Raw genomic sequence first — 27928 nt, 5'->3', positions numbered from 1 at the left:
GCTTTCGCGTCTCCGGAGGTCGACAGAGCGCTCTCCCAAAGAAACCTGCACCTTCCCTGGGAATTTACTGCTTCACAGCAAAAATTCGGAAGGCATTGCCATCTGAAGGATTCTTCAAGCTGGAGAAAAAGAAAAGAAAAAAGAACAAACACATAGAATGAACTAAATGAATACACTGCAAGACCCAAAGTGCGATCGACCCAGAGGCAACTCCAAATTTCTCCTATCTCACTCCTACCAGGAGCAGGAGAAAGATAAAAGATGATAAAGAAGAGGCACAAATCCATGATTTCACCTTTGGTTTATGTTTTCAATCCAAATCTATAGTGCTAATGCCAACAAAAGGAGCTAGAAGGTGACAGCCTCTCTTACAGCCCTAGCTTTTATCCAAGGAACATTGTGCTCCCTTATGCAGAGATTCAGGCATGAAGAGGATATGTTTTCCGAAAAAAAACTTGTCAAACAGGCTGGCAGGTTTCCAGAGCCTGTCTGGCCTGTCTCCTGGTGCTGACAAGGGGAGTAGCCAGATCAGCTCAAGTTAAATGACAATAAATATGGATATTTATGTTCAATCTGCAGAAGTGTCTCCAGCCACTCCAATTCGGTGTCATTGTGTGCACAGGGGCAAGAGGGTGTTTCTATTCCCAAGTCCTATTTCTTCAGCCCTGGGCTGAAAAACCCCAGGAAAAAGACGAAATTCCATATTCCTGCAAAATAAACATTCTGACAAGGATAAAGACTCAGTAAATCCTAAAAGTAATTTTTCCCATACCTGTATGGGTGTGTCTTCCAGTGTCCTAAAGGGTAAAGTTTTCACCTTAATCTTTGAAAAGCTATCTCACAGTCTGTTGAATCTCACAGCATGAAGCTGTTCCTTATTGCTGAGTGTAAATAACACTTTCCAGATCTTCCTGGTCATCTCTGCTGCGAGAATGTCTTTGGTTTCCCTCACCTCCCAGATCAGCACTGGCTGCTCATATTGCATATCCCTGCTTGTGGTGGGATTTATTCTTAGCTAGGGCACAGTTTGCCATCCAAGTAAAAAGTTATCTGTTAATATAAAATATAAGTGCATGCAAGACAGAAATAAAATTTTTAAAAAAACCAAACACCTCACAGGAACAGGAGGTTTTTCACCTAAATCCAGTATACTGAATTGCAAATCACAGAACTGCAAAATGCTGACCCTGATAGATCTATACTAAAAAAAACATGTTTAACACCTAAATCTTTCTTGTCTTAGTCTATTTTTATTTCCTGAGATGCTTCACAGCATTCTGGGATATCCATTAGTACAATAAAACCAGCAAATTTGATAGGATTTCTTATGGTATTTATAAAAGTGGAACTGCACAGAGCAGGCAAAGTTAATAGTGACCAAAAACCCCCATAATAGTTGGAAATTCTATACTTGCAAGAATAGCTTTGAGAAGTTAGTACCATCACACCAATATCTGACCAAAAAAAAAATGCATCACAAGTTGAAACAGAAGTTTCAAATTAGAAAGGACCGAATGAGCTGTGACTTGATCATCAGGAGGTGCAGGATTTTGGAAGTGATTTGCAACTGGTCACTGAAACCAGCAAGGTTGGCCCAAAAGAAACTACAAAAAATTACAAGGATGGCAAATCCATCTTCTAGAAGTGTTTGATCACCTCTGAAAGCATTACTTTATTCATGTTTCTTTCAAAGAGGACAGAGGACATGAGTTAACATATACGAATGCATCCCCCCACCCCAGAATTGAATGAAAATTCCAATTGCAAGCCTGAAAACCTGACCCAGGCTGAAAGCTGAAGAGATACCTGTGCCTATCTTTTAATGTGTCAAAGGCACAGCAAAATGTATTAATGTGGACTTTGTACTGTAAGAAAATCAAACAAGGCTTAACCATATCTCCCATCTTTCACACGGATCCGAGGGCAGCTCCTCACTCGGGGAAGGTAAGAGCAGGACAACATGCTCTATTTGTTTGGGGCTCCAAATCCGCAGTGACACTCTTAAGTCACGTATTTCCAATCCACCAGCCTTCCTAGCTGATATCTGCTGACTTTAACATGCCACAGAAAATAAGAGGAAAGTACAAAGTGAAAAAAAAAATCCCACCTCTCCGACTGGACGCCGTTCTTTAAGGAGCCAACGTAACTCTTCTTCTTTTCTACAGGCATCACGTCCACAAAGCCACCTCTTTCATCTGAAATGACTCCTGCATGCACTGCAGTTTTGCAGATACTGGAGCTCTGAAAAATATTTAATTATTTTAACTTACACGCTGTCCATATTTTCTATATGGACATTTACTATCTCCATAAACACCAAGGGAAGCCAGGGAATAAAAAAGAAACAGTTATGAAACAATTCTGTCCCTCTTTTGGACCAACTAGGGATAAAAGATGTCATGGAGCAGGTTTTGCAGGTACTTCCTAAGCCCTGGTTGTAAGAAGATCCACCGTCACTGCAGAGGACAAGCAATCTTTCCATCAGTCCTGTCTGAGGTGGAGCTGCACCTGGGAGACTATCACAGAATCACAGCATGGTTTGGGTTGGAAGGGACCTTAAAGATCATTCCACCCCCTGCCATGGGCAGGGACACCTTCCATTAGCCCAGGTTGCTCCAAGTCCCGTCCAACCTGGCCTTAAACACTTCCAAGGATGGGGCAGTCGCAGCTTCTCTGGGCAACCTGTGCCAGGGCCTCACCACCCTCACAGGGAAGAATTTCTTCCTAGTATCCAATCTAAATCCACACTTCTTCTTCTTATCCAGGGCCAAAGCTGAATTGAGGACAACTTTCCAGCCAGGGCCTCTTGGGTCTGCACCAGAGAAACCGCTGCGGTGAAACTCTTTGCTAGAGAGCAGCCACCTCAGCAAAGTTTATTCACACAGTTGCTTGAAAAAGAAACTCTTTTCCTGAATTAAGGTAAATGACCACTAATTATCCAGGAGAGTTCAAATCCTTCTTTCTAGGAAAAACAGAAGGACTGCACCCATTGAGTGGTGTAGCTTTTGGATAGGCATTACCCTGTAAGACAAAATCCAGTGCGGAGGGAGATTAACACTTCTGGAAAGGCTAAAGCTCCTCTATTGCACATCATTCCCTTCCTCTCCAAGATGTGCAGAGTCAGAAGAGCTGGAGGAACACAAAACACTAACAACTGATGACTAAGCTCCCAAAGCATCCAGAAAAAGAGAGCAAAAGCAGAGAAGGCAAAGGCACAGTATAAACTTGGCCATCAGCTCTAGAGGATTTACATAGAGCAAGCTGGAATAACACAAAGCAAAAACCAGCTTCACACAGGGGACTGTAGCAGGTGAAAATCCCAACCCCAGACCCTCCCTGATGGCTAAAAATCCAAGTACCACAAAAACAGTGCCAGGGGCAAACTGTATGTACAATACAGACTGTGCTGTTTCATTCTCACAGCCATATATGGCAGCTTTGCCTCATCCCCTATATATTTTTCACTTTGGATGGCCTATCTCTTGGCAGCTCTCTGAGTTTTGAGTGCCAGTTTGGTATTTTGTTTCTATATATGGTCAGAGGAGCAAGGGAACACTGTGTTTGGGAGATACGCAGCGAATCCGCCCTAGAATGCGATGGGAAATCTGTTAAATCTAAAACTGGCTCATAAAAATTAAACTGTCCTGAATCAATTTGCAACCTTCTCCACTGGGAGACATCCTAAACAATGTTCAAAGCATTCCTGTGTTTTTTTCCAGGACTTGCTGTTCTGCTGCTTACTCAAAGCTTTGACCAACAGACTTTTTATTGCCTTACCCCAAACCTTCTCTTATCACTGTGTTGGATTAGAGCCCTCTCGTATCCCAGGCCGGGCTGTGCTTTGATGAATTGATTGCAGAGCTTTTGGAAGATGAGATATCACAAGAATAAGGCCTTCCTGCCCAAATTTAGGAGTACAACAGCTGTATGGACAACACAATGACTTTCCATAGTGAAGCCCCTCGGGATGCTCTGAGAGCACTTCCTGACAAAGGGGACTCCAGAGCACCCACCATAAAATGACAAAGCACCTTATAGTGGGCCATTAACAGTATTCTATGACTATGAGCTTAATCACCCAGAATTTCCTCATCAGTGTGACTGATTTAATCATTGAGTTTGTATCTGCTGAGAGCTGAGCCTCCCAGCTTGGTTTGCTCTGGTGCCAGACACCTACCTCGTTGCACGGGTGGATCCATCCTCCTCCGACCAATTGCTGCATAACTGTGGATGAAAGGCCTTATCTCAAAAGCAGAGAATTGTTCTTTCCTGGCTCCCATGCCCATCCTGGGCAGGGATGGGGATGGGTTTCCCTTCAGGCCTATGGCACACCAGGAGCCAGGCAGAGTGACAAATCACAGCATCTCATGAAACCCAAAAGCTCTCTTACAACTTTTAGAAGGATCTGTGGGTGTTCACACAGCTCCAGCATCAAGGCCAGGTTGGATGGGGCTTGGAGCAACCTGGTCTAGTGGAAGGGTGTCCCTGCTCATGACAGGGGGTTGAAACACTGGGTCCTTTCCAACCCAAACCATTCCATGACTCTGTGATCACCCCAGAACCAGGCCTGTCCACTTTTACCATTGCATATTTCTTGCATTTTGTTCACTAAACCCAAAATTTAAGTCTCTCTATGTCCCTATTCTACAGTCTAATTTCCCCATGAACAATTCCCTGCACTGTTTTTAAAGCAAAGGCTGCCAATATCTCTCTGTATTTTGAGCCATCAGAAGCACCCATGTATAAACTCACAATCCAAGATAATTTTATACTGATAAGTAAACCAAAAACTCAATCAGAATGCTTTTAGACTGGGTAAAAATCCCTTTACACAAACCAGGATAGGGTCTCCTATGCCCCCTGAATAAAAATCAGAATTACCCATAAAAGCCATCAATTCACAGCTTTTTTCTTCATGGCAAAACAAATTTTATGTATCTTCCAGGGACCATGTAAATGTGAGCACTGTCTTGGGCCAAAAGCACAGTGAACCCTGTTGTCCCATGGACCAGCCAAGCATTTGTGTTACCACAGCTCAGATTGATTATCAGCCTGAGTATTTAGTGAACTGATGTATTAGAGAAGGTGCTAAAAGACCAGAGGGCACCTTGCAGGGACTGCAGACTGGAAATGGGGCCAAATGCTCCATTTTCTTTTAGATAACTTATTAAATAAGACAGAGTTGGAGCACAAGTCCCCCCAGGGTCATGAAAACACCACACTGGACATGAAGTTGGCTTCCCAGAGCCCTTCCCAGAACCAGCACTTGTCTCATCTTATTGCCTGCTTTAATTATTCCTCAGCAGTGGGTTTGGGTTAACTCCCAGCATCTCCTGCTGGAGAGCATCCTGCACAGCCCCTGCTCCCTGGGAAACCCTTTCCACAAATTCTTCCTGCCTGGCGTGGTGTCTCTCTTCTGAGTTTCCCAGCCTAAGCATTCCCAGCATCAACACCTCTCCCTCTGCAGCCCCACTCAGAGCCACCTCAAGCTCTTTTTCCCAGCTGGTTTCCCCTGCTTTTCTGCCAACCTCACCCCCTTGTGACCACCTCAATGCTTTCTTAGCACCCCCACATCACCCTGTTAGTCCAGTAGTCCAGAAAAAGGTTCACCAAACCCTCTAGGAAGTGGCCAAATACTTTTTTATTACTATTATTTTTTGGTCTTCTCCCAAATCACCATCCATGCCCCTGTTTATGAAACAATACCCAGGAGGGACGATAGGAAATGGAGCCCGTGGTTCATTAAAGGACACTAATCCTTTTGCGTCAGTGCAATGCCAGCCTGGGCTGCTGCTCCTCCCCTAATACCCTTGTAATTCAGGGGTAATCTGAGGTAGTTTTGTCCTCAGTAAAAAAGAGAAAACTATTTCCCATTTCCTGCAGGTGGGAGCACACAGGGAGGCAGGTACTGCAGGGCAGCAGCTGCCTGGTGGATTTGCCTGTGAGCCAGTCCGGGACAACCTGTTTGTGCAGCTCTACCTTTAAAAAATGGGTCTCAGGCAAAATAATAAAAAAAAAAAATAGTGGGTTTTTTGAAAAAATTGCTTTCGAAATTGCTTCCCCAAATTAGTGTATGATTTCTGCAGGGTGGTTTTTCTCAGGAGTCTGCAAAGCTCCAAGGTGACCCCAAGCTGGGGGTCCACAAGCTGCTGATTGCTTCCCCCAGGGCTTTGAAAATACATGTTCCTACAGGGCACAGAGCTGCCAGGGAGCTGGAATTTCTGGACACAATATCCAATGGCAAAAAGAAGAAGGAGGAGAAAAACATAACAACCAGGCACTCACAAATGGAAAAACATTGAGACCCAGTTTTTAGAGGCCTCATATTAAGAGATTTCAAGAAACTGCCTCTTTGCCTAGTTTTAGCATCAAGCTTCTGCTCATCCCCAGGACCAGAGTTTAGAAAAACAAACCCATAAAAGCAGATCACATGCCTTCTTTCCACTGCTCTGAGCTCTGTCAGAAATGCTGTTCAGCTCTCAAAAAGTGGACAGGGGCGGGGAAAGAAAGCCTGGTTTTGCCAACTCTATAGTGTGATAGTATATAATAAAAGCCCTTTGGTGCACAGCTGTGGATCCCAAAGTGCTTTGCAAAGGTGGACAAGTGCTGCCATGACTGCACAGCCAGAGTGCATAAGGCAGGGAATGGTTAAATGACATGCCCAAGTTTTTCAGAGTAAGTTGGTGTCGAAGGGTAGAAGGTCTCCCCAAGCCTGTTGACCATAAGTCATGGAGTTATTAAGAGACATATTCAAATCCTTAAGAATAAGTCAGTGTTGGAGAGCAGAAGGGCTGCACAAGCTTGTTGACCCCAGCCTTCACCCCCATTTACCCATCTCCACAATGATCACAGAGAGTTTGGCCTTTTTTCCCTAAATCCCAGAGCATGACCCCAGCTCTGTGACACAGATGTCACCACACACAGGGGAAGGATCATACTCACATCTGCATAAACGTTGGTGCCAAACACGGGTGCCCAGTACGACGGCTCGTCCTTGCAGTGGGCTGGACAATAAATCCTAGAAAACAAGTTATTCATATTTATTCTCCATATCGAGGCTGAACAGGAAAGCGAGCTGCATTCCTGGGACATTTCAAGTGCCTGCATCTGGTCTGCAGGTGGCAACAGTGAATTTAATTATTTTTTTCCCCTCAGATGACATTTGGTTGTTACTGCAGAACTGCAAATAAAGGGATTTAGACCAGTAAAAAAGGGATTGGTCTTTTATGACCTTTTCAAAGGGGAGCACCTGCATTTTTGCACAGTGCTGTGCACGTAAGTCTTTGCATGTTTGTGCTCCCCTGCCCTGCCACAACCTACACCTGCAAAGAGCAGCTTTCTAGAACATTCTTCCATGTTTTAGAGTAGAAAGAAAAACCACATCCCAAAAACAGCAAATGCAAGAGAGTAAAGGCAGAGAGTGAAGTTGCACACTCATACACTGAGGTGTGCAGGGGGGGTTATCCCATAGCCTGACTTCCATGTTACTGAAGTGATCCGAAAACACAACGAGTTTTCTGTTGTGATGGCAAGAAAAGCAGGGTGGCAGGAGGAAACACGCCATTCCCCCTCCTCCAGTTCATCCAGTAAAATCAGCTCTACTCCCCCCAGCCCTCAGATTCAGGGAGCTCAGCACCCCCTGTTAAGCTGCCCCTTTTTAGTGCAGAGAGGGTTTAGGCTGAGCCCAGATGGTTTTGTGTTACCTGGGGCAGTGGCTCGCTGGTTTTTTGAAGTGGCACAACTCAGCTACCGTGGTGTAACAATCCAGTGTCTGTGCTGCCAGGAGAAACAGGGAGAGGCAAATTATTAGACCTAAAAGCTCAGGCAGCTGCAGAAAACACACGCCACAGTCGCACAACACATCTGGTGAGACCCAGCTGAGGGCACCAAGGGGAAAACTGCTCATTCCCACACCAGCAGCAAAAGCCCAGGAGAGGGTTGACCAGCTCTCCAGCAGGAATCCTGGCACCATAATACAGTGTGGCCTTGAAAAAGTCACAGCTTTCAAAAGGGAAAAGCAGCTGATCCACAACATGTGTTTTTGCTACAGCTCCAGGTGTGGAAATATAATAACCTGACCCGTACAGTTCTCCCTGAAAATGGCTCAGGTGGATCTATTCAAAGTGATGATTCTATGTAGGAGGAATTTTTCAAAGATATTCAGAAAGTGGGAATTGTTTAAAAACTAGAACTCCCCAGTATTTATTTATATGGTCATCACAAACATGATGACTCACTGTTAGAAACTAATTTCACATGTATTACATGTTCCATTACAATATTGCACTAGGACATTAGCCACTGTTTTTTTTTCAGCTTTGGAAGTGTTCACACTAGACTGAGGTTTTCATACATGGATGGCTCATCTTCCATCCTTTGCTATCAGAAGTTTGTGACACTGCAGCTCAAGTTTCGACCCCACCATGATCCATCACCGGGAGATGCTGCTGGAAATGGCCCATTATCACAATTTTCTGTACCTTTCTCTGAAATATCCACAGAAAAAATGAGCTGCTGGTGCTGCCCACAGTGGGTGGGCAATCACTCCAGGGTTCTAGCTCATCCTAGATCCCCACTCCAGGGTTTGGCTGTGGTACAGAACTATTCGACACAACCACTCGAAAAGAAAAAGAGCACTGAAAAGAGTGATGTTTTCAAATATCCCACCAAACTTCAGCAACAATATTTTTTTTCCCCTCAACTTTTGAAACTTACTTGTGACTTTGGAAACCATGAACGCGTTTGAAGGTTTACTTTTCCTGCAAAACAAGCAAAGAAAATAATGTAGTTAAAAAACAAGCATAGCAGAATGACTTGGGTCACTATGCTTACGTATGGGTAGCAAAGAGAATTCAACATCATTTGGAACTCAAATACATTTGGTGTTTAAAGCAAACACCAAACTTTTTGGTGAAGGCAGTACCTAAAAGACTCCACGCCGTTCCTGGTGGACTTCACAAAAGCAGGTGTTCTCCCCTTCCTTGTGATATCCACCAGCCCTCCTTCGTTATCCAGGATGCCATAATGGATGGCAGCACGACAAATGCTTGATGACTGACAAGAGCACAAAGAAATAGTGTGTGAAATAAATCTGCCCAACCACCGGGCGAAAAACGGAGGAGAAATTAAACCACCACCAAAGCACCAAGTGGAAAATAAGCTGAGTACACTCCTTTGGAATCTGGTTGTTAAATCTTACTCTCCCAGCACAGCCTTATTCTTTTATTACTACTATTATTTTAAGCACTGCTTGGTTGAATGGCTTTTTTTTTTTTTTTAAATAACAAAACCATACATTTAAACACAATTTAGAAGAAAAGCAGCGTTGGAAGTGAACGACCAGTCTGAAATATTTCCAGTTCTCAACAAAATATTCCAACCCAAAATATTTCTGCTGACACCACTTGGAGGGGATGGCTGTCTGCAATCACAGAAGTTGCAGGGGTGATGCAGTCACACACCAGCAGTTGGAATGGGGAAAGAAAACCAGATTTTACACAGAAAAACTTTTATCTTCAACCTTTATTCACCCCAAAAGTAGTTTTGATGGGAAAACGGTGCCATGCTTTATTTATAAATTATCTTGCTAACTCAAGATCCAGCAAATCAGCCCCAAATATTATTTAGTTGCAGCATTTAACAGTGTTTTTCATAAAAAGCTGCCCACAGCAATGAACAGCTCTTTGTAAGAGCTGCCTATTGATCCCCATCCCTCACTTTCCATGGGTGTCCACATTAAGGACAACTCACGATAAAATCACGTCTGGAATCACTTTGCTTTCCCAGACTCCTTTTTATTTCATCACTAAGATGAGGAAAATACAGATAATCTTTATTAGCACCATTTTACAGCACCACAAGTGGAGAATATGAAAAGCCAAATTACACTAGAATGGTTGGCATTTCCCATTTCTGTTATTACCACTAACTCCCCACAAGTTACATCCATGAGCTATTAAAAGGTACTTACACTTTCATAATAAAATGTTCCAAAGATCTTTCCCTTACTGTACAAGCAGCCAGCTGGGCACAAATACCTGGTGAAGATATATATCTTTGAGGGTGGCAAAAAACAATTCAAGAAAAACAGACTTTGACTCCACTTAATAGTCATTCCATTCATTTCACGTAACTCTTCCATTTTAAAAACAAGATTGCAAAATAGCTACTTTTTAAAAGAGTTTCTCCACCCTCCTTAACAGCCCGACCCAATATTTAGATTCTGTGGATTTGGTTTTTCTCCAAGTGATAAACTGTCCTGTTCTTTGCAGAAACCTTAACCAGAAGTTCTTGACTGGCTGGGAGGGGACAAGCCATGAATTATTGGTCTGGCTTGGACAGCAGTGGAATGCATGAAAAACGCTCGAAAAATGACTCTGCCAAAATTTACTGAATTATTTTGGCCACCTGAAACTCTGGGTCATCACGGCTGAATAAAATAAACCAAAGCACCTTATTGCCAGGCTTGGCTGAAGGCTTGCATGAGGAGAAATTTAGGGGATGTTTTTTGCTGGGTTTTGTTGGGATTTTGTTTGGTTTGTTTAGTCACAAAAAAATAAGCAGTACAGCCTATCCTATGCTTGCAACAACTGAGCAATATTTAGATTACTTTTTCCCACAGCGCTCCAAGAAATAGCAATAAAACACTACCTGTTGCATGTTGAGCCTCTGCATTTGTCTCTCATCTTGGTTTCACAGGTAATGACTTGTGCTGGGGAGAAATAAATAAACAAATAAATAAATATTTTAAAAGGAAAGAGCTCAGCCTGCTCCTGAGCAACCTCCACATGTCTTTCCTGGAGGTCTTTGGTGCAGCAAGATAAAATCTTATTTTATGCATCCTGGAGCAATTTGTGCCTCTTTAGCTCTTCACTTGAGACAGGTGTCTCTGGAATATTAGCAAGGAAGAAGCATCTGACAGCTGAAGGCTTTGATTCACAGCCCGAGGTCTGCAGTCAGAGTCTCATTCTTCATTTAATTACAGACTCTCCAGATTTCAGTAGATAAACTTGAAAAAGATGTGTTGGCTTGCCTCACCTTGTTTGCTCAATAAGTCTTTTAATTAACAACAGTTAGAAAACAACTGAGGAAGTACCAGCAGCTCCACAAATGACTTCAGAAATCTTCCCAAGCAAAAAATAAAGAGGAAACAAACTATAAAGCCCAGAAAAGCTGCAAAGAGGGGAACTGCTGAGTGCAGAGTGTTTTAAATGGGAAATAAACCCTGTATTTTCTAAATTGATTCCTAATGGGGGGACCTTTGGTACATTGGTATTTTATTGAGATAAGGAGGACGTGGACCTGCTGGAGTGAGTCATGGGGATGCCACAGAGATGTTCCACGTGCTGGGGCATCTCTGCCATGGAGACAGGCTGGGAGAGCTGGGAGTGTTCACCTGGAGAAGAGAAGGCTCCAGAGAGACCTCAGAGCCCCTTCCAGTGCCTAAAGGGGCTCTGAAAGAGCTGGAGAGGCACTCTGGACAAGGGCCTGGAGGGACAGGACCAGGGGGAATGGCTTCCCACTACCACAGGGCAGGGTTAGATGGAATATTGGGAAGGAATTCTTGGTTATGAGGGTGGTGAGGCCCTGGCACAGGTTGCCCAGAGAAGCTGTGGTTGCCCCATCCCTGGAAGTGTCCAAGGCCAGGTTGGACAGGGCTTGGAGCAACCTGGGCTAGTGGAAGGTGTCCCTGCCCGTGGCAGGGGGTGGAACAGGATACAGGATGAGCTTTAGGGTCCCTTCCAACCCAAACCAGTCTGTGATTCTATGAAATGGCTTAAACAAACAAATACCTGTTGCAGATTGATGTGCAGAAGGAATGAGCAGCTTTTGAAAGGTTTGCTCACCACTTCTAGCAGGTTTCTGCTACAAGCAGCAGTGAATTTTCACACAGATTACCTCCCCCTCCACTCAAACATCCCCCCAGATTTTTTTTTCCCTAAGCCTCCTCATCACTTTCCACCCTTTTTCCCATTGAGGTACTTAAAAACTCAGAGAAGCTGAAAAAGAGAGAGGTTGTCTTACTCATGTAGGATTCTGGGATGATTTTCTTGGGCTTGATGGATTTGCTGGGCTTGCTTTCCGGAGGGTAGAACCTCACTGGCTTTTGCTCTGCCACCTGTGGAATCTCCACTTCATTGGTCTCATCTGTCTCACCTATGATGGGATCTTGATAACGGTAATCTGGTTAGAAGAGAGGATTAAAAATAATTACAGTGTGTTCACAGGGGTGGGGAAATCAGGCAGGTTCATGTTTTGAGGGAGGTGATTTAGTTTGACAAGGATCTGCTTTAAAACAGCTGGAAGATCAAAAATGCCCATTAGATGCAGCACAGAGCTATTCCCAGGGAATGTGAGGGGAGGTTGCTCCTCTGGGCACGAAGCAGCATTTATAGCATCTTACAGTAAAGATTTGAAAGGATCCCCACTAATTAGTGAAAAGAAAGTGCTGATATTGCTGCTCCTGTTTCCCACAGAGCTCTTCCCTCTGAGGGAAAACACAAATAAGTTGAAGAGCACATATTCCAACAGGGCACCCCCTCCCCTCTCCCCACTGCAGCCCACCTGCACCCCGGGGTCCTTCCCCAAACCCCACAAGAGGAAAAATGAGAAATGCCAGGTTGCAGCAAAATAAGCCTCTGCTTTGGGCAAGTCTCCAGGGAACCTGCCTCTTTCCAGGAGCCCAGGTCTCTCTGAAGCCAAACATGTGGGAAGAGAAAAATGACCCCAGGAGCTCCTGCATGCTGAGGGACAGCACTGCTATACTGAAGGGCTCACATTAATAATGTGTTTTACTCTCCTGACCTCTCTTTCCACAGGTGAGGAAAAGCCACCCAGGATCCCCTTCTCTCCTCTGAGAGACAGGAATCGCTGCATTCATCTTGCAGCCATGAAAACCAAGGTGGGGAGGGAGGAAAAGGCTCCATCCCTGGCCCCCGAAGGAGCAGGGCAGGCGGCCAAGCTCTGCCCACCCACGTCACCTCTGGGAAGCACTGGAGAACATTCCCTTCCCAAACAAACCCCGCAAGGACGGGATCGCTCCTGCCAGTGCTCAAAATCCCGCTGGAGCTCCCGAGCCAAACCTCTGGAAGCTCAGAGCTGCTTCCCCCTGCTCCAGCTCTTTCATTTTCCCCAGGAAAACATGCTGAATCCGAGCTCCAGATTTTAAGCAGTTCAGAGGTTTTCAGCTCCAGCAGTGGCTGACGATTTCCCACGTGTCGTGATGTCGAAATATTTAAGGACGGCTAATTAAAAGGTGCACAACGCTGTGGCTGCTTCTAATTAGAAATTTCCACATCCTTGCTCAGCAATTTTCCCTATCCCAGAGGGTGCCCCAAGCCCCTCTCCACGTACCTTTGTAGCAGAGGTTGTTCTGGCAGCCTCCTCCATAGCTCGGGGGGCACTCGGAGCAGGGACGGCCGGTCTTGTACGGAGCTTCTCCGATCCAGTTGCCCCTGCAAGCACAGGAGAAACATGCACCCATCAGACACCCAAACACTCACCCAAGACCAGAAACATCACCTGGCCCAAAGCAACTGAACAAAGACTAAACAACCATCCCAGGAAAGCTTTGTAGGAAGAAATGTTCTTCCTCATGTCACCTCCAAAATGACATTTTTAGTTTTTGACATAAATAAATCGCATGCAGTATCACTGTTATATTAACTTCCAATATAAACACTGGGACGTTATGTAAACAAAAATAAATCAGTGGATTACTGCATTTTTCTCAAAAAACTACTCAAAATAAAAGCCCATTTTGGCACTTTGTCCTGCAAACTTTAGGGGCTGAGGAGGTTGAAGGAGCCAAAGTTAAGCCCACGGCTACGAACTCCTGGGTTATTGCTCTTTCAGCTGTCTCCACCTATAAGGCTAGATGAGGACAATGTGCACCGATGCCAGAGAGAAAAGATTAAGCAGAAACTGCAGGAGTAGAGTATTTTTCCATCCAGCAGCCCTCAATGGATGACGTGCAAATGGCCCAGCCTGCTGTGGGAGCTGTGCAAGAGATGGTGCGATCCCGTATGAGGAGCAGGTTGTTAAACCCCTCCAAACCATGAGCAAAACGAGTATCTAACCCGGGGAGAGGGGCTTAGACAACACACCCAGAGAGCTCTGCCTGGGTCACGACAGCTCTATATCCACACACCTTTTTCCTTTGCATTATTCTGCACTATGATCCCCAGAAGTCAGATGCTGTCCAAGCCGCTCCATTTGCATATAAGTGGCTTCCCTATTTCATTTTGTTTTGAAGTTTTAAATTGCCAAGGGCTTGGAGTGGGAATGTTTCTGCTATTAGCCATTAAACCAGAAAATATTAAGTGCCATTGCCAGGTAGGAAACTTCTCCTGGTTGTAGTAGGCAAGAAATGTAATTTTCATTTTGCAATTTAAGCAAACCATCGAGCTAGGGAGATTTTCACTGATGCAGTTATTTCAGGGTTTTTCTGGCATTCACCACCACCCCATCCCCTCCCACCCTCTGACAGCAGAGAGCAAGCCTCGCTCAGCAGCACACGCCAGCTCCATCCTGGCCACCTCCTGCTCCTCCTTCCCTTCCCGTGGCAGGAACATCAAAGCTCCAGCCTGGCCCAGGCCCCTCATTCAGTTTTCCAGGCAGTGCTCAGTAGTTTTGAACCAGCCCTGTGCTGCTGCCTAAAGAGAAAATTTAAAGCCACAACCACCAGTCTAGACTGCCTGAAATCTCTTCCCCAGATCCTGGGCTAGTTAAGCAACCTGCCAGGTTTGGGAGAGCTGGAGAGAGCCCAGCTGCTCTGCCTTACTTGGGGGAGTAGTTGCAGACCAGGTAGACAGCGTTCTGCCAGATTTCTCCCCAGACATTCATCTGCTTGCAGACGTTGACAGCACAGCCAATCTTGTTGGTCGTGGCCCAGACTATCTGCAAGGGCAATAGTTATTGAAAAATAAGGAAATCACCCCAATCCAGGCACAGCTGGGACATGTGGAGAGTTTGGGTACAATGGTGTCCTCTACCTGGGTGTAGTGTGTGCACATAGAGCCTGTGCACTTGTCTGGGCACCACGGGTTGCACTCATGAGGATGAGGGAATGTGTAATCTTTGACTTCATCATACCAAGACTGGACGTGGAAAGCTGGGGATCGATACCTGAAGGAGAAAAAAGGCAGTTTGAATCATGATGTTCTGGTAGAAATTTTGGAATTAAAAAAAATCTCATTGACAATGTTAATGATGATGGTTAAGATTAGATATTGGGAAGAAATTCCTCCCTGTGAGGGTGGTGAAGCCCTGGCACAGGTTGCCCAGAGAAGCTGCCTCATCCCTGGAAGCATTCAAGCCTGTGTTGGATGGGGTTTGGAGCAACCTGGTCTCATGGAAGGTGTCCCTGACCATGACAGCATAGCTGGAACTGGGTGATCTTTTAGGTCCCTTCCAACCCAAACTGTTTTGTGTTTCTATGATTTTTCCCTTACACTCACAGCCTGACCTGACTCTGTATTATTTATAGGTTTGACACGATCCTCAAGTGCCACTGCCCTGAAATGCCCTTCTCACTTTTCCACACAACTACAAAATAACTTCTAGTTTGGCGGAAAGTTGTATTTTGAAAGTAAACAGAAGTGAGGGTTTGCCAAACATCTTAAACCAAAAGCCATCGTGTACCTATTTTACCACCAGGCAATTTGCTAAATCTGGAAGTACCCCCGGAGCTAATACTGTAAGACCTTTGAAAGTGAGTGGGCTTTTCCACACTCACATCCCACCATGAGCTGGTGAAGAGTAGCTGGAGCACTGCACCACTATCCAACCTTTTATTGCAGGAATTTCCCCCTGCACCGAGCCCCCCATGTACTTTGTGTAACCTGTGCCCCAGGTACCACAGCCTGGGGCAGTGCTGATGCTGCTTGTGCTGTTTGGGGAGCACAAATGGTGTCAAAATTACCTGTAGAAATATGTATTTTACACGCTACATACACAGAGCAAACAGAGCGATCTGCAAACTGCACCAAAGCCACTGCTTTTTATTGCTTTCAACAGCTCACATGGAGCAAGCTGCCAGAATTCCAAATGATATCATTACCAACTGGAGCTCACTCTTTCAGCCAACTTTTCATTAAAAATCATTCATTAGAAGTATTTTGAAAACATCCATCTCATGATGTCATGAGGCGAATACTTTCCGAGTCCTACTTTACAGGAGAGGAAATTGAGGCAATCAAGTTATGGCCCGTTCCTGAAAAAGCTGAGATAAATCTGATTTCTCTTTCTTCTCAGTGGCTGCAAAGGGAGCAAGATTGGATCTACCTCCATCAGGAACCCATGGCCATCTTGAACACTTGTAGGAGAGCCAAGAACAGCACGATCTTTTGACTTTGTTTCCAATGGATTAACCACTCTACTTTCCAATCATTAGTTAATTCTGCCAACAAAAACGAGCCCGACTTTTCTATCAGGCTAATTTCACACCAGCAAATTTCCATTGCTTTCCACCAAGTTCTACCTGATTTACAACAGTCATAACTGCATTTCCACCCAGGAAATGGGTGGAAATCCCTCAGGGCTCCTGAACAAGTAGAAGATGTTTGCTGTGCAAAGCAGGTTTAACCTATAAAAGGCTTAACAACAGGGGCTTAACAATAAAGAAATTTCATCTTGAGATGGAGAGGAAAATCCATTTGGAAGCCTTAACATCAGCTTTCCTAACTGGGTTAACAACTCTGGTTTAAAAACTTGCCCCAGAAAGTTGAAAAAAAAATCTGCAGTGTTCTCAGGAAAGAGAAATTAGAAGCTGGATAAATGTTTGTTAAAAATACAGCAAGAGATCATTAAATTCATAACTAGCAGTTGAATCCAGACATGGCTCCTGAGAAACTTCAGCTTTCCCCTGGTTCTCTACACGATGCCAGAACCCTTCCCTGAAACAGCAGATTTAGGAGCAAGGGTTAAGACTTCTGATCTCCTTAAGGAGTAGGAGTGACCTTAAGCAGGTTACAGCTGTGTTACCCAGAGATACAGATGGCTGGAGGAGCCCAAATCAATGCTGGTTCACTGGGAACTGTGGTGGCTGCAGGTGTTACTGGGATAACTGTTCCACCAGAGCAATCGCAATTGATGATCCTCAGCTTTTCTTCCCTTTCCCCAGTGCTCTGTCAAGCACCAAAGCAGGCTTTTCCAACTGTCTCTAAAGGATGACCCATAAATTGCTCTTTGCAGTGATTCTGTAGCCCCCCAGCTCTTACCTGCCCCAGTGAACCGCCAAGTTCTGCCCGATCGACCTGATGAGGTCACTGGGCCCGTGGTCCCAGATGCACTGCTGAGCCCAGGCCTGGGCTGATCTTTCCAGCTCATCATCCCAGGTCTTCAGGGCATGGGAAGAGAAAACAACAGGTCATTTTTTCATCTCAGACTTATTAGATCAAGAGATGAAACCAACAGCAGTTACTGGAGAAAGGTTAAATTACAGTTCACGTGTACATGTCCGGCCTCTCTTGGTGGAGCCACCACAGTTCAGTGGTGTGCCCCAACCTAAAACCACATTTCTCAAGATGTTCCATTGTCATGAAAGTCCAGGGCACTAAAGGGTCTGTGATTTGGCCTGGTTGATGTCATGCTTCTTGGGAGATGCTTTACACAGGTCAGCAGAAAACACACAAACACACCTGGGAAGAGCTCAGGAAGCCATCCAGACTATCCACCCTAAAACACCAGATATTCTTGGCAGGGTTTTTTTTTCTAATATGTTTTTAAAAAAAAAATTAAAAAAATTAAAAGTCAAGGTTGGAGGTCCCAGGACTTGCTCATGACACCTATTTCTGAGACTTGCAAGAGTTCTAATGTGCAGTCAGTGCTTTGATGTTGATTTTCCATCATTGTCCTTACTGTCAGGATATCTCCAGGCTTTCCTATCCAGGACAATTCCAACAGTGGATGTATTCCTGCCCTCTGCTACCACATAGCTGGAGATTTTTGGTCCAAGTTCTTAATCAAGAAGTGTGGGTCTGAGTCTCCCAGTCCCATCTCCCCATCTCTTTCCAGACTAACTGCAGAGTCCACCACTGGATCCAGCCAAATGCATCAGAGCAGGCAAAGACCCAGCTAATCTCACTCTCACTCAAAGGCATGAGGTTGGAAGTGACAAATCCCATTTCTGTTCCCACTGAGGGAAGGACGTTAGTGTGAGATCACTCCTCATGGAATATCACCCAGCTGGAAGCCAAAGCAGCGCTCAAACATGACACAAAGGCAAACAGGAAAGCAGCTCTGCTGGCTCCGCTGCCCAGGAGTGTATTTGTTCTAAAGGCCAGACTTGCTGGGCCCAGCAGCCAGTGCCCTGAATTCATTGTGTAATTACTGACAGCTGCTCTATTCAGAACAGCCCTCAGAGGATAATTCATTGGGATTAAAATATTACCACACATTCCTACAAATAAAACCAAAGAGACGAGAGGTCTTGTAATGTGTCTCCAGCCCATTCACGTGCCAGCACAAGATTGTCCTTTTGGACATTTACCATCACAACCAGCTGCTCTTTCCAAGTCCTGTCTTCTCCAGAAAAAAGCAACTTCTGATCTCAAACATATCAAAGGACCTGTCAGAGCCTTTTTGGAGGGCTGGAGGGCATTCAGGCTCCCAAACACATTTAAAAACCATCAAGTGTTCGTTCTGAGTGAGTATCTGGACACAGTGTCAGGCAGTTATAGCTGGGATGGGGAAGGACTGTGCATCCCTGGATAAGACGAGAGGAAAACACAATGTCTCCTGGAACTTGGTGTGTCCACACTATCTGTGTAAAGAAAACATGAGCTCATCTCACTGAGCTCACAGCCCAGGCCTCCCAGAGCTTATCTTTAAACACACTCAGCAACCCAGATTCCAACAACATCCCAGAGCTGCCCTGGGCTCATCAGCCTGGCTTTGGGCTGACCAGTGACCAAGCAAATCCACGTCAATCTGCAAAACCCCATGTGGACACAGCTCTGACCCAGGGAATGAAACCATTTTCCATCCCAGCCCTCCAGCTCCTTGAAGGTGATGGGATTGGACCCACCACACACATTCCCAAACCTCCATCCCAGCAGACTGTTGCAGCTGTGCCCAGACACACAGCTTTTTGTGGTCTCCCACTTTCTGCGCTCGGCAGTGACCAGCCACAACCCGCCTTCCCATCCAACACAAAAGCCACAGACACTCTCCCAAGACGTTCTGCGCTGCGAGTTCCCCAGGCTTTCTAGCACAGCATCATTCCCTGCAGCCTCAGAGGAGGAGATGCTCCAAATCTAATGTAATGCAGAGACGTTGTGAGCAATAGGCCATTAAAAGGAAATTAATGCCAACATTTGCGTCCCGTCTCCCTTTGATGCCTACGGATAAAATAAATGAGCTCGGACAAAAGACACTCAACAGGTAATTGGGAACGAGCTCTGTCTTTGCACAGCTTTGTTCTGGATGAGCAGAGAAGTTCATTTCTGCAGGCTCAGATTACAAAGCCATCCCATTTAAATCAGAGCAGTTATTTGCCTCTTGCCTCTCAGACGCGAGTGCGGTCAGGACGCTGGAATTATTTCAGAGCAATAAGTATGGGGGGGGAAGAGATTTCAGACTTTCCCAGCTATACTTGCAAGAATTCTTTATGCCAATATTCAAAGCAGTATCTAGGAAGATTGCTGAAGCCAGAGGGGCAATGAGCCTGTGCTCAGTTTCTTTCACAAGCAGAGGCTGAGAATCCTTTGGGTATGTGCAATTCCAAGTGATTTAGCACATGGACTGTCTTTTTCACTCCTGAAAATTCAAAATGGCTTTTGAAAGTACAGTATATATTATATATATAAAATATATGCATGGCATACACATGTTATGCTACAGCTTGTAGGTTCAGATTTAGTAAGAACACATCCCACAAAAAGTCTACTTACTCAGCCTCAGGACTTTGTAAACCTAACTCCAGACATCTGAATTCCAGTGATCAGGTTACTCACTCATTATCCTCCCCAGCTTAGACTTTCTGCAATACTGGCAGCTTACTTTTAAAAGTGCCATGAAACTTCAGGGCTGACATGTCCTGGCAGAGCCCTGGATGTGCTTTGCTAACCCCCACAGAAATACTATCCCATCCTGACAGGGAAAGTCAGCACCCTACAGTTGGGAGGAAGGATGCATACCTTATACATGAAAACAAACTATTTTCCTTCCAGCAATCTGCCCTGAGAACAATTTTGCTTTCTCCAGCTGTCTCTGAGGCCGCCGCAAGAGGAAAGATTTCTGTCTTTCATCACTGCTGAAAGCCATCTGACTAAGCCATATTAAAAGGTCACAATGCCTTAGGATCTATTATGTCCTTTTTTTACTCTGGGTCCATTATGTTCTTTTTACTCTGGGCCTATTAACAAGGGGTTTGTTTTGGTCTTGGCACCCATCCACTGCTGTTACAAAGTCCAAACATGCAGTGGAAGTGTCGATCATAGATTTGTTAGAGGGGTTAAGGTAATTCTGTACTGGCCCAGCTTCATCAGGAAGTTGTGCACTGCTCACTCATTTTCCATTAACACTGAATACCTGTGCCAACTTTCAATTAATTACACAAACCCAGCAGCTAAACTGTATCTTTCTTCATTTTTTCAGTCTGCTTCACCTTTACCCCATATGTATATAATTCTTTTCATCTCCAGATAAGTCATAGGACCCAGTTTGGTATTGGATTCTAATCAACAATGTCCAACAACTCAAGTTCATCCTGTAGTAGTTAAATATGTCCCTTTCCTGGAATACTTTTGCCCCCATTGCCATTTTAGATCACTTAAATGGGTCAGATGTGGAGCTGGGAGAAAGGACTTTCACAAGGCAGTGTTTGGAGATGGACGGGCAAGAACATGCTCTACCTACTTATCCCCAAATTATCCCTGCACGTCGCTGGTGACACTCCACAAGGGCACCAAAGGGAAAGAGAAAAGTTTATCTGTGGTACTAAAGACAGACCATCCTCTTAAACGAGTCCAAATGAGAAATGTCCTATGCAGGACAAAGGATTAAAGAGAAATTCCTGTTCAGCTTATACACGGCATTTCCAAGTCATCCTGGGTAAACACGAACACATGAAAGGCTGATTATGGCCCTTCCAAGCAGCACCATCTTATACTCAGCTCCTTTCTTCACAGCACATAAGGCCCTTTCATTTGCCCTCAATCAGCCATAAAAACCACTAGAAAAGCTCCCTGAGCAAAGGCAAACAGAGAAGTGTAACCGCGCCGCGAGCGCAAACAGCAGCCGGGCAGTGGACAGTCCACAGCACTCTGCCATCCCCAGAGCCAACCCAAACACACTGGGCTTGCTCATGCTCTGTGTTTACCCTCTGGAAGTCAATCAAGTTGCCTCTTCTGGCAGTACTTCCCTGCAGGATAACGTGAGAGCCGCTGAAGAAGAGATACAATCACTGGTTCTTAGAAAGGCACTCGATGCCTGACAAAAGCACTCCAGGAGACCGGCAGGGTGAGTGCTGGTGGGGACCAACCCACAGACAGTTGTCCTTCCTCAATGTCCTCTGCCCTCCCTTCTCTTTTTCTTCTCCTTAGAGTCACAAAAGGCAAGATTTTCCATTTCTAGCCCTCATTTCAGCACAGCTGGCAAACAATTTTATATGACATTCAAGTGTACTTTTCTTTTACCCTTTTAAAAACGGCCTTAACAAATCATTAATCACCGGATCCGTCGGCAGAAGTGCACATTGAAGTCAGACTAGCCTTGGTCAGAACTATATTTGCACACTGGGAAAAGGCACACAAAAAATAATTATTTGCCTACATCATTTTGTGGCCCTGTAATATTTTGATGGCACAGCAAAAATAGCTCAAAGGAGGGTCTCTGGCATCAAGTGAAGAAAAGCTATTCATGGGAATTGTTGATGGCAAAGGCATATTTCATTCTCAAACCTTTAAGTTCTCCCTCTGAAGTGGGAGAATACATTGACCAAACTTTTATTTTGGTTTCCTGAACTACAAAAAGCCAATAGCACTGACCCATCCACCCATAAACTCTCAAAGTCCTTCCAGCTTTTTCCAGTGATTCAAATTCTTTGCAAGTGGAGCCACATTTCTCAAGCCCTGTTTCTCTGTGGCCCAGAGCAGATTCCCAGCAGCATCCTGGATGTTTGGCTCACGTGGATAAGCTCTGGTGATCAGTGTATGACAAGAGGACAGATGCCACCTCCAGCGTTGGGTGGTAGCTGATGGCAACCCAAAGACCATCAGAAGATCCTCTGAGCAGACTGTGGTGTCCCAAAACACTCCAAGCAGCCTGAAACCTTTCACAGGGAGAACATGGGTTAAACACTAGGGAAAATTTGATGCTTTTATGACATTAAGGTAATGGAAGAACCTGCTGAGGCAGGCTGTGGAATTGCCATCACCGGAGATGCATCCAGGGCTGGGCCAGACCTCATTTATGAATAATGGAACCAGTCCTGAAACTATGCAGTGGATGGACTCGATGACCCATTAGCAGCCCTTTCCAACCAAAACAGTCCAATGATCTAAAGCATCGTTCACTCTGGAATGAAATTGCTTCAGGAAACCTCTTGAGAAAAACTTACTTCAGAGGAAATTTGCTGCACCTCCCGCACCTCAAGGAAAATTAAAATACAGTTAGGAAATACAAAAAGTAGCAACAAAGTGAGGTATCAGGCACTAGACTCACCATGTATTCCATATTAGAGGCCACTGGGTAAACTTGACCTCTCAGTTTATTGTGGAGCATCAGGATCTCCTGTCTGTCTGAGAATAAAATGGCTCTCTTGGATCTGGAGTGAGCTTCCCCATCCCGATATTTACTCAGGATGCTCTCCAGGTGACTCGAGTTGGGCAAGATAAAGCATTCAGCTGTCATTGTCAGGAGCAGTACACATCCAAGAGGAATGATCCAAGGCAGGGCAGGATTCATGCTTCCTCCTTTACAGCCAGTAGAAGCAAAGATGAAGGTGACAGTAGGTTTTCTTGTTGGGACTCCTATGGCTCAACACAGATCTGGAATTTGGGGAGAAACAGGCAGTGAAGGCAGTGCCAGAGAAGCTCTCAGTGCATATATCACCCAACAATGAGGCCTCACAGATCATATTTGTGCTTGGAAATAAGTGATGCCTACAATTCCCATTCACCCCAACGACAGGAAGACCCGAACAACACCCTGAGCGATGGGGACTCAGTTTATTACCCCACTGATGTGCTGGGACTCCCCAGACATGGCAGAAGGTGCCTCCTGCACCCCAGCATCTTTGGTGGAGGTGCCACCCCACAATGCCCAGCAGCTCTGAGTAATCCCAGCTCCATCCCTTCACAGGCAGGAAGGGGAGACATTTGGAGTTATTCCCACAAAGAGCAGCTGCTAAAGTAGAGAACAGATATGAATAAAAGGGAAAGTAAAATTCCCAGGAGGCCGGATCGCAGAGGTCAGGCATCAGCACGAGCTATTCGGGATGGAGCCCAGCAGGGCGGCTGCCAGGCTGTGTGAGAGCGGCTCTTTATGGGAAATGTCACCGTAACACCAAACAACGCCAGTCCCTGCCGGCAGGGACGCCCCTGGGGGGGTGTCTCTGACGCGGCGCTTCACGTAAGGCGGGATCAGGGCCAGGGATGTGAGTTATGGAAGATCAGGAGAGCAGCCGGAGCACCCGCCCTCCCCCGGCCACATCAGGTGTTCCCGTGCACTTGGAAGCATTGTCAGCACAACGGGCTCAGAGGGATGGTTTTGATCTGGTCATTGCCGGGTTGGAACAGCTTTGTTTAACCCCTCTCCCTTGCTCCACGGTGCTTCCACTCCACTTGCTATTCCCAAACTCCCCCCTGCTCCAATTTAGCCATCTAACAATCCTTGCATGTCTTGGCAGGTTTTGTCTAGATCAGGAGCTGTTCAGGGAAGGCAATCTGTGCTGCTGCAGGGCTCTGCAGCACCCACTGCTCCTTACTGGGATCTGAGAGCCACTGGAGCAGGATCAATCTGGGCAAGAAGCATCCGTACAGACAGGGCAAGCACAGGATCTCCCTCTTTAGGACAAAATTTTGGAGGAAAGCTTCCCCATCCCTGCCTACAACATGAGGTGAGGATCTGGTTTTGACAGCAGTGTTGAAAGCCATGCTGAAAGCATTCCTACACAGCAGCAGGAAACAAACCCCAGATTAGCAGGAATTATTCGAGAAGTTTCATCCCAGTGACACGGGATTTGGACACACTGAGACCAGCTGAGCTGGAAACCATTCAAGGAAGGGAAAAGCCATCCAGCTCCCAGCTGGAAAAGCTACGCTCAAGCACAAAGCCCCAGATCCCCAGACCCAGCACGACAGCAACTGTGGAGGACAGTGGCAAGCACGAGGTGCTTTGCACAGACAGGGACCCTCAAAAAAACTTTGACACTATTGAGAAACCCTGAAAACTTGTTGGTTGACTACACAAAAGACAAAGTCCCTGTTTGAGGCAGATGAAAACCAGCTGCCCTCAGCCTCTCTCCAGGCAGCACATTAAGCCTTTGCCGGGGTAGGACAATGTAGGATGTAATTTGCTCAGTTTAGGTAACGGCTTCTCATCATTTCCTGCTCTGCAGTGCAAGTCCAACACACACGCCTTGTCCCCAGCTCCAGGCACACCTGAAGACAGGACGTTCAGTGGCACTGGGACAAATATTCCTTTAACCTCATCCTCTTCTCAACCCTGCTTGTGGCATTCGCTTCCCCCCAAGCAGGAGCCTGACTTTCTAACCCGGCTACAGAGGGGCAGCAAAACGAGCTGTAGCTTTTGTAGGCTGTCTGACCCAAATTCAGGGAACAATTCCTACTTTGAGGCACTTCCCCAGGAGTTTAAAAATAGTTGCAGTGCCACGGCCGTTTACAATGTGGCCATTTAGCAGCGGCAGCTCTCCCTGCAGCCTGGCCTGGAGGCAGAGGAACAGCCGGCGCTCAGAGGCTGCCGTTGCACCCCTCGCTTGGCCGGGTGCCCTTTGCTAAATAGGAGCCCGAATCCACCACCCATTTAAGGCAAACACTGAACTTTCAGAAAGGGCAGATTGAAAAAAAATCAGCTGTAACATCTGAGAGCCAGAGGAGCTGCCCCACTCACGGCTCCGCAGCGAAGCCAGCGCGTCTGGTTTTGCGACCCAGCCAAAAACCTCGCAACAGATGGTGCATTATTCCTCGGGATGTGCTTCCCTGGATCCCATTTGACAGCAAGGGGATACCAGCACCTCTCTAGAATTAGGTCACTTTGGTTTTATCTTCTATTTCACTTCGAGTGTGCGGGTCCCTTCCTCCTTTTTGGCTCGAGGTGGGGAGCGCTGAGCATCCGAAGGGAGGATAAAGGAATCGGAAAGGGACGGAGTGGAAAGAGTTCCCTGGCCAAACTAATTGAAAGCAGCAGAAAGATGCTCACATTTCAGAGAGCTCTCATCGATTTCAGATGTCCATCCATCTGCCTCTCGATACCCTGGTGCCCAGGTGCAAAGAAACACTGGGACACGTGTTGCAGCTCAGCCAGACCAAGTGCCCTGCAGAGCTGGGGCGATGCCTCCGGGCTCCAGCAGGAGCTCCTCATATGGGAAGGTTGGAATCACGTTGCCTTTGAGTTGGAATTTGATATTATTCACAGAAAATTATCAGCTGACAGTCAGCTGAGGAAGCCTCTGCTGTTGATTTAAAGGGTTCAAGAGGAGCATTAGCACAACCTCCCTTTAAACACATCAGGCCCTTGATGCTGGTGCCAGGTAAACATCTGGGAGCGATCAGAAATGACTGAGTCAGCAGAAACCGACTCCTTAGTGTGCTGAAAAGCCTGTCCGAAGTGGGGACAGAGAGGAGGCCTTCTTCTGGGGTCTGAGGGAGTTAAAGAGCAGCACTGGACTTTGGAGAAGATTATTTTTAGAAAGCTATTTCCCCAGCTAATGGATGGTGTCTGCTTTGCACGGAAAGCAGGAGAGCTGGTCGCATCTGAAGCCTGGCATGTGAGGCTGCTGAAGCCACATGCAGGCTGACTCCTGTACTTCAGGATGTCCTCATGTCACCTTATTCCTTATGGATATTGAGCTTTGACTGCCTCCCTGCTGAAGTACACGAGTGGGTGCCTACTCCTGAGTTATGGGTGACATTTGCAGCTAAAGCATCCCAAGACCTGTGGAGTTACACATGGCACAAGCTGACAAGGCAGGAAAATGCAGAAGTCAGCTTGGGGGATCAGGAAAGTATCTAAAAGAGCAAAGCAGAGGGGAGTTAGCATTCTAAATCAGCTTCTAAACTGAGTTAGCCTGGGATCTAGGATGAGTTAGCCTGGGATCAGCTTCTAACCTGTGCAAAGAAATCCAGTGATAAAGCCACAACATACTTAAAGCACTAAACTCCAGCCCATCTCTTTACCTGGGATGCACACATTTCAAGCCTTAAAGAACTGTGTTGGCTTCCAAAGAAAAGCAGGATGACAAGTTCCTTGACACAGGACAACTTGATAAGTTGTACTGAACACACCATAAATTCAGCACCTTCAAGCCCGTGGGTCAAAACATCTGAATCTGCCATTACAGTCCACTCCCACAGAACCCAAGTGGGTGAGTTTCTATGTAAAAGCACATAGAAAACCCCCTGGTAACAGACACCACATGTGATGACACTGAAATTCCTTTAATACAGGACTTTAAAGCAGAACTGCACAGACTCTGGAGCACACTGGTGTGCCCACAGGCATCAGCTCTTAGACACTGCTACAGCATCCCTTGCATATTTTCTATTTGCACAGAAATCCACTCCTGTACTTGCAAACTCCTCCCATTCATTCAAGATTAATGTTTATTAATCTTACATTAACCTCTGCAGATCATACAGCAAGGGAAGTTCAGACAGTGTTGTGTTATTTTATACCATCCAGGCAACTTTTTGGAGAAGTTACTAAAATTGTGCCTTCTTAAAAAAGTAATTTCTTGCACACACCCCCCACCCCAAACCACATTTCAGAAGCAGGGACCAAACTTTACACTTACCTCTCCGAGTACTCCCAAGTCTCCAGGTAATTGCAGCTTCTCCAAGCCTGCTTGTGGAGAATAAATTATGTATCTGAAATATTTAAGCTAGGAGAAGGGGAGAAGGATGGAACAAGCCTCGTGAGGTGCGAGATGTGCAAGGTCTCAGCTCAGCAACTCGTACCAAGTGCAGTCTCACAGAGCTCCCCAGTGGTATTTATGCTCTCCAGGCAAAGAGGACAAGCATGGATCATCCAGGGTTTGGCAACGGGTGTGGAGTAACAACGAAAAGAAGGGGGGTGGGGGGGAGAGGAGGGGGGGGGGAAGCCACAGAAAGGAGGCAGGAGCGAGGAACAGAGATTGGGATCGCGGCAGTTTGAAGTCAGTCATTGGGGCTGAGCAGAGCAGGACCATCCTCCCAAAGGCGGGAGCACCGGGAGGGGAGAGCAGGAGGAGGAGGAGGAGGAGGAGGGCAGCCCATGGTGGTATAAAAGGGCTCGCTGTGCTTTCCCCCGCAGTCGGTGCTCGGGCAGAGCTCGCAGCGCTGCGGATTCCAGGAGCTCCGGTGAGGAGAGAGGGGGAATCCAAGAAAGGGTTTTTTTCCTGCGAGGGACTAAAGCCAGCTGGCTCCTCTCGGCTGCCAGCTCAACCATTCCTGCTCCTCACAGGGAAATCCCACAGCGAGGGATTTGGGATTTCCCAGCTCCAGCCCTCCAGCACATCTCATGGCATCCCCCTCTTTTCCTAGAGCTGAGTGTCTGTTGGGAAACAGGAGATTAATCCCCCTCTGCAGTTTGTTCCCAAAGCTCTCCCAGCGCTAACATTCCCCACGGCTCAGTCGGGAGCTCCAGGGAATAAGGAAAGCAAAAAGCGAGTGCAACCCCCAGACAGGACTCACCCCTCCTGCTGTGCTGCTGGTGCCCCAACAGCCCCAGCTGTGACATCCAGCTCCGTGCCCATTGCCGTGGTTTT

At 46.2% G+C, this 27928-nt stretch overlaps 1 protein-coding gene across 2 annotated transcripts; it reads right to left on the bottom strand.

The window, feature by feature from the left end:
• On the bottom strand, window positions 1-27928 carry CRISPLD2 (cysteine rich secretory protein LCCL domain containing 2). 2 transcript variants are annotated; one of them, XM_064670972.1, is made up of 16 exons: window positions 27855-27928; window positions 26978-27024; window positions 22666-22991; window positions 17220-17338; window positions 14994-15126; window positions 14783-14898; window positions 13354-13454; window positions 12025-12183; window positions 10651-10711; window positions 9971-10037; window positions 8924-9054; window positions 8716-8759; window positions 7704-7776; window positions 6943-7018; window positions 2108-2241; window positions 1-119 (listed from the first exon to the last, which is right to left on the bottom strand). In XM_064670972.1, exons 3-16 carry the CDS (start codon window positions 22906-22908, stop codon window positions 65-67), a joined length of 1512 nt encoding a protein of 503 aa, XP_064527042.1. In that variant the 5' UTR covers window positions 22909-22991; window positions 26978-27024; window positions 27855-27928; the 3' UTR covers window positions 1-64. The 2 variants fall into 2 exon arrangements, with proteins under 2 accessions (XP_064527042.1, XP_064527043.1); XM_064670973.1 differs by lacking the exon at window positions 27855-27928 and having other exon boundaries at window positions 26978-27147.

The sequence above is a fragment of the Pseudopipra pipra genome, chromosome 14 (assembly GCF_036250125.1).
Source record: "Pseudopipra pipra isolate bDixPip1 chromosome 14, bDixPip1.hap1, whole genome shotgun sequence".
NCBI classification, from domain to species: Eukaryota; Metazoa; Chordata; class Aves; order Passeriformes; family Pipridae; genus Pseudopipra; species Pseudopipra pipra.
Note: the sequence above shows the minus strand (reverse complement) of the source record. Positions and strands in the feature narration are given on the sequence as shown.

Bases quoted from the DNA above. Each gene is read 5' to 3' on its own strand.
- CRISPLD2 (XM_064670972.1), bottom strand. From the start codon at position 22,908: ATGAATCCTGCCCTGCCTTGGATCATTCCTCTTGGATGTGTACTGCTC. The intron at 15,127-17,219 runs GTAAGAGCTGGG...TTTCTCCTTCAG, and splicing joins TTGGCGGTTCACTGGGGCAG to GTATCGATCCCCAGCTTTCC. The intron at 12,184-13,353 runs GTACGTGGAGAG...TCTTCTAACCAG, and splicing joins GAACAACCTCTGCTACAAAG to ATTACCGTTATCAAGATCCC.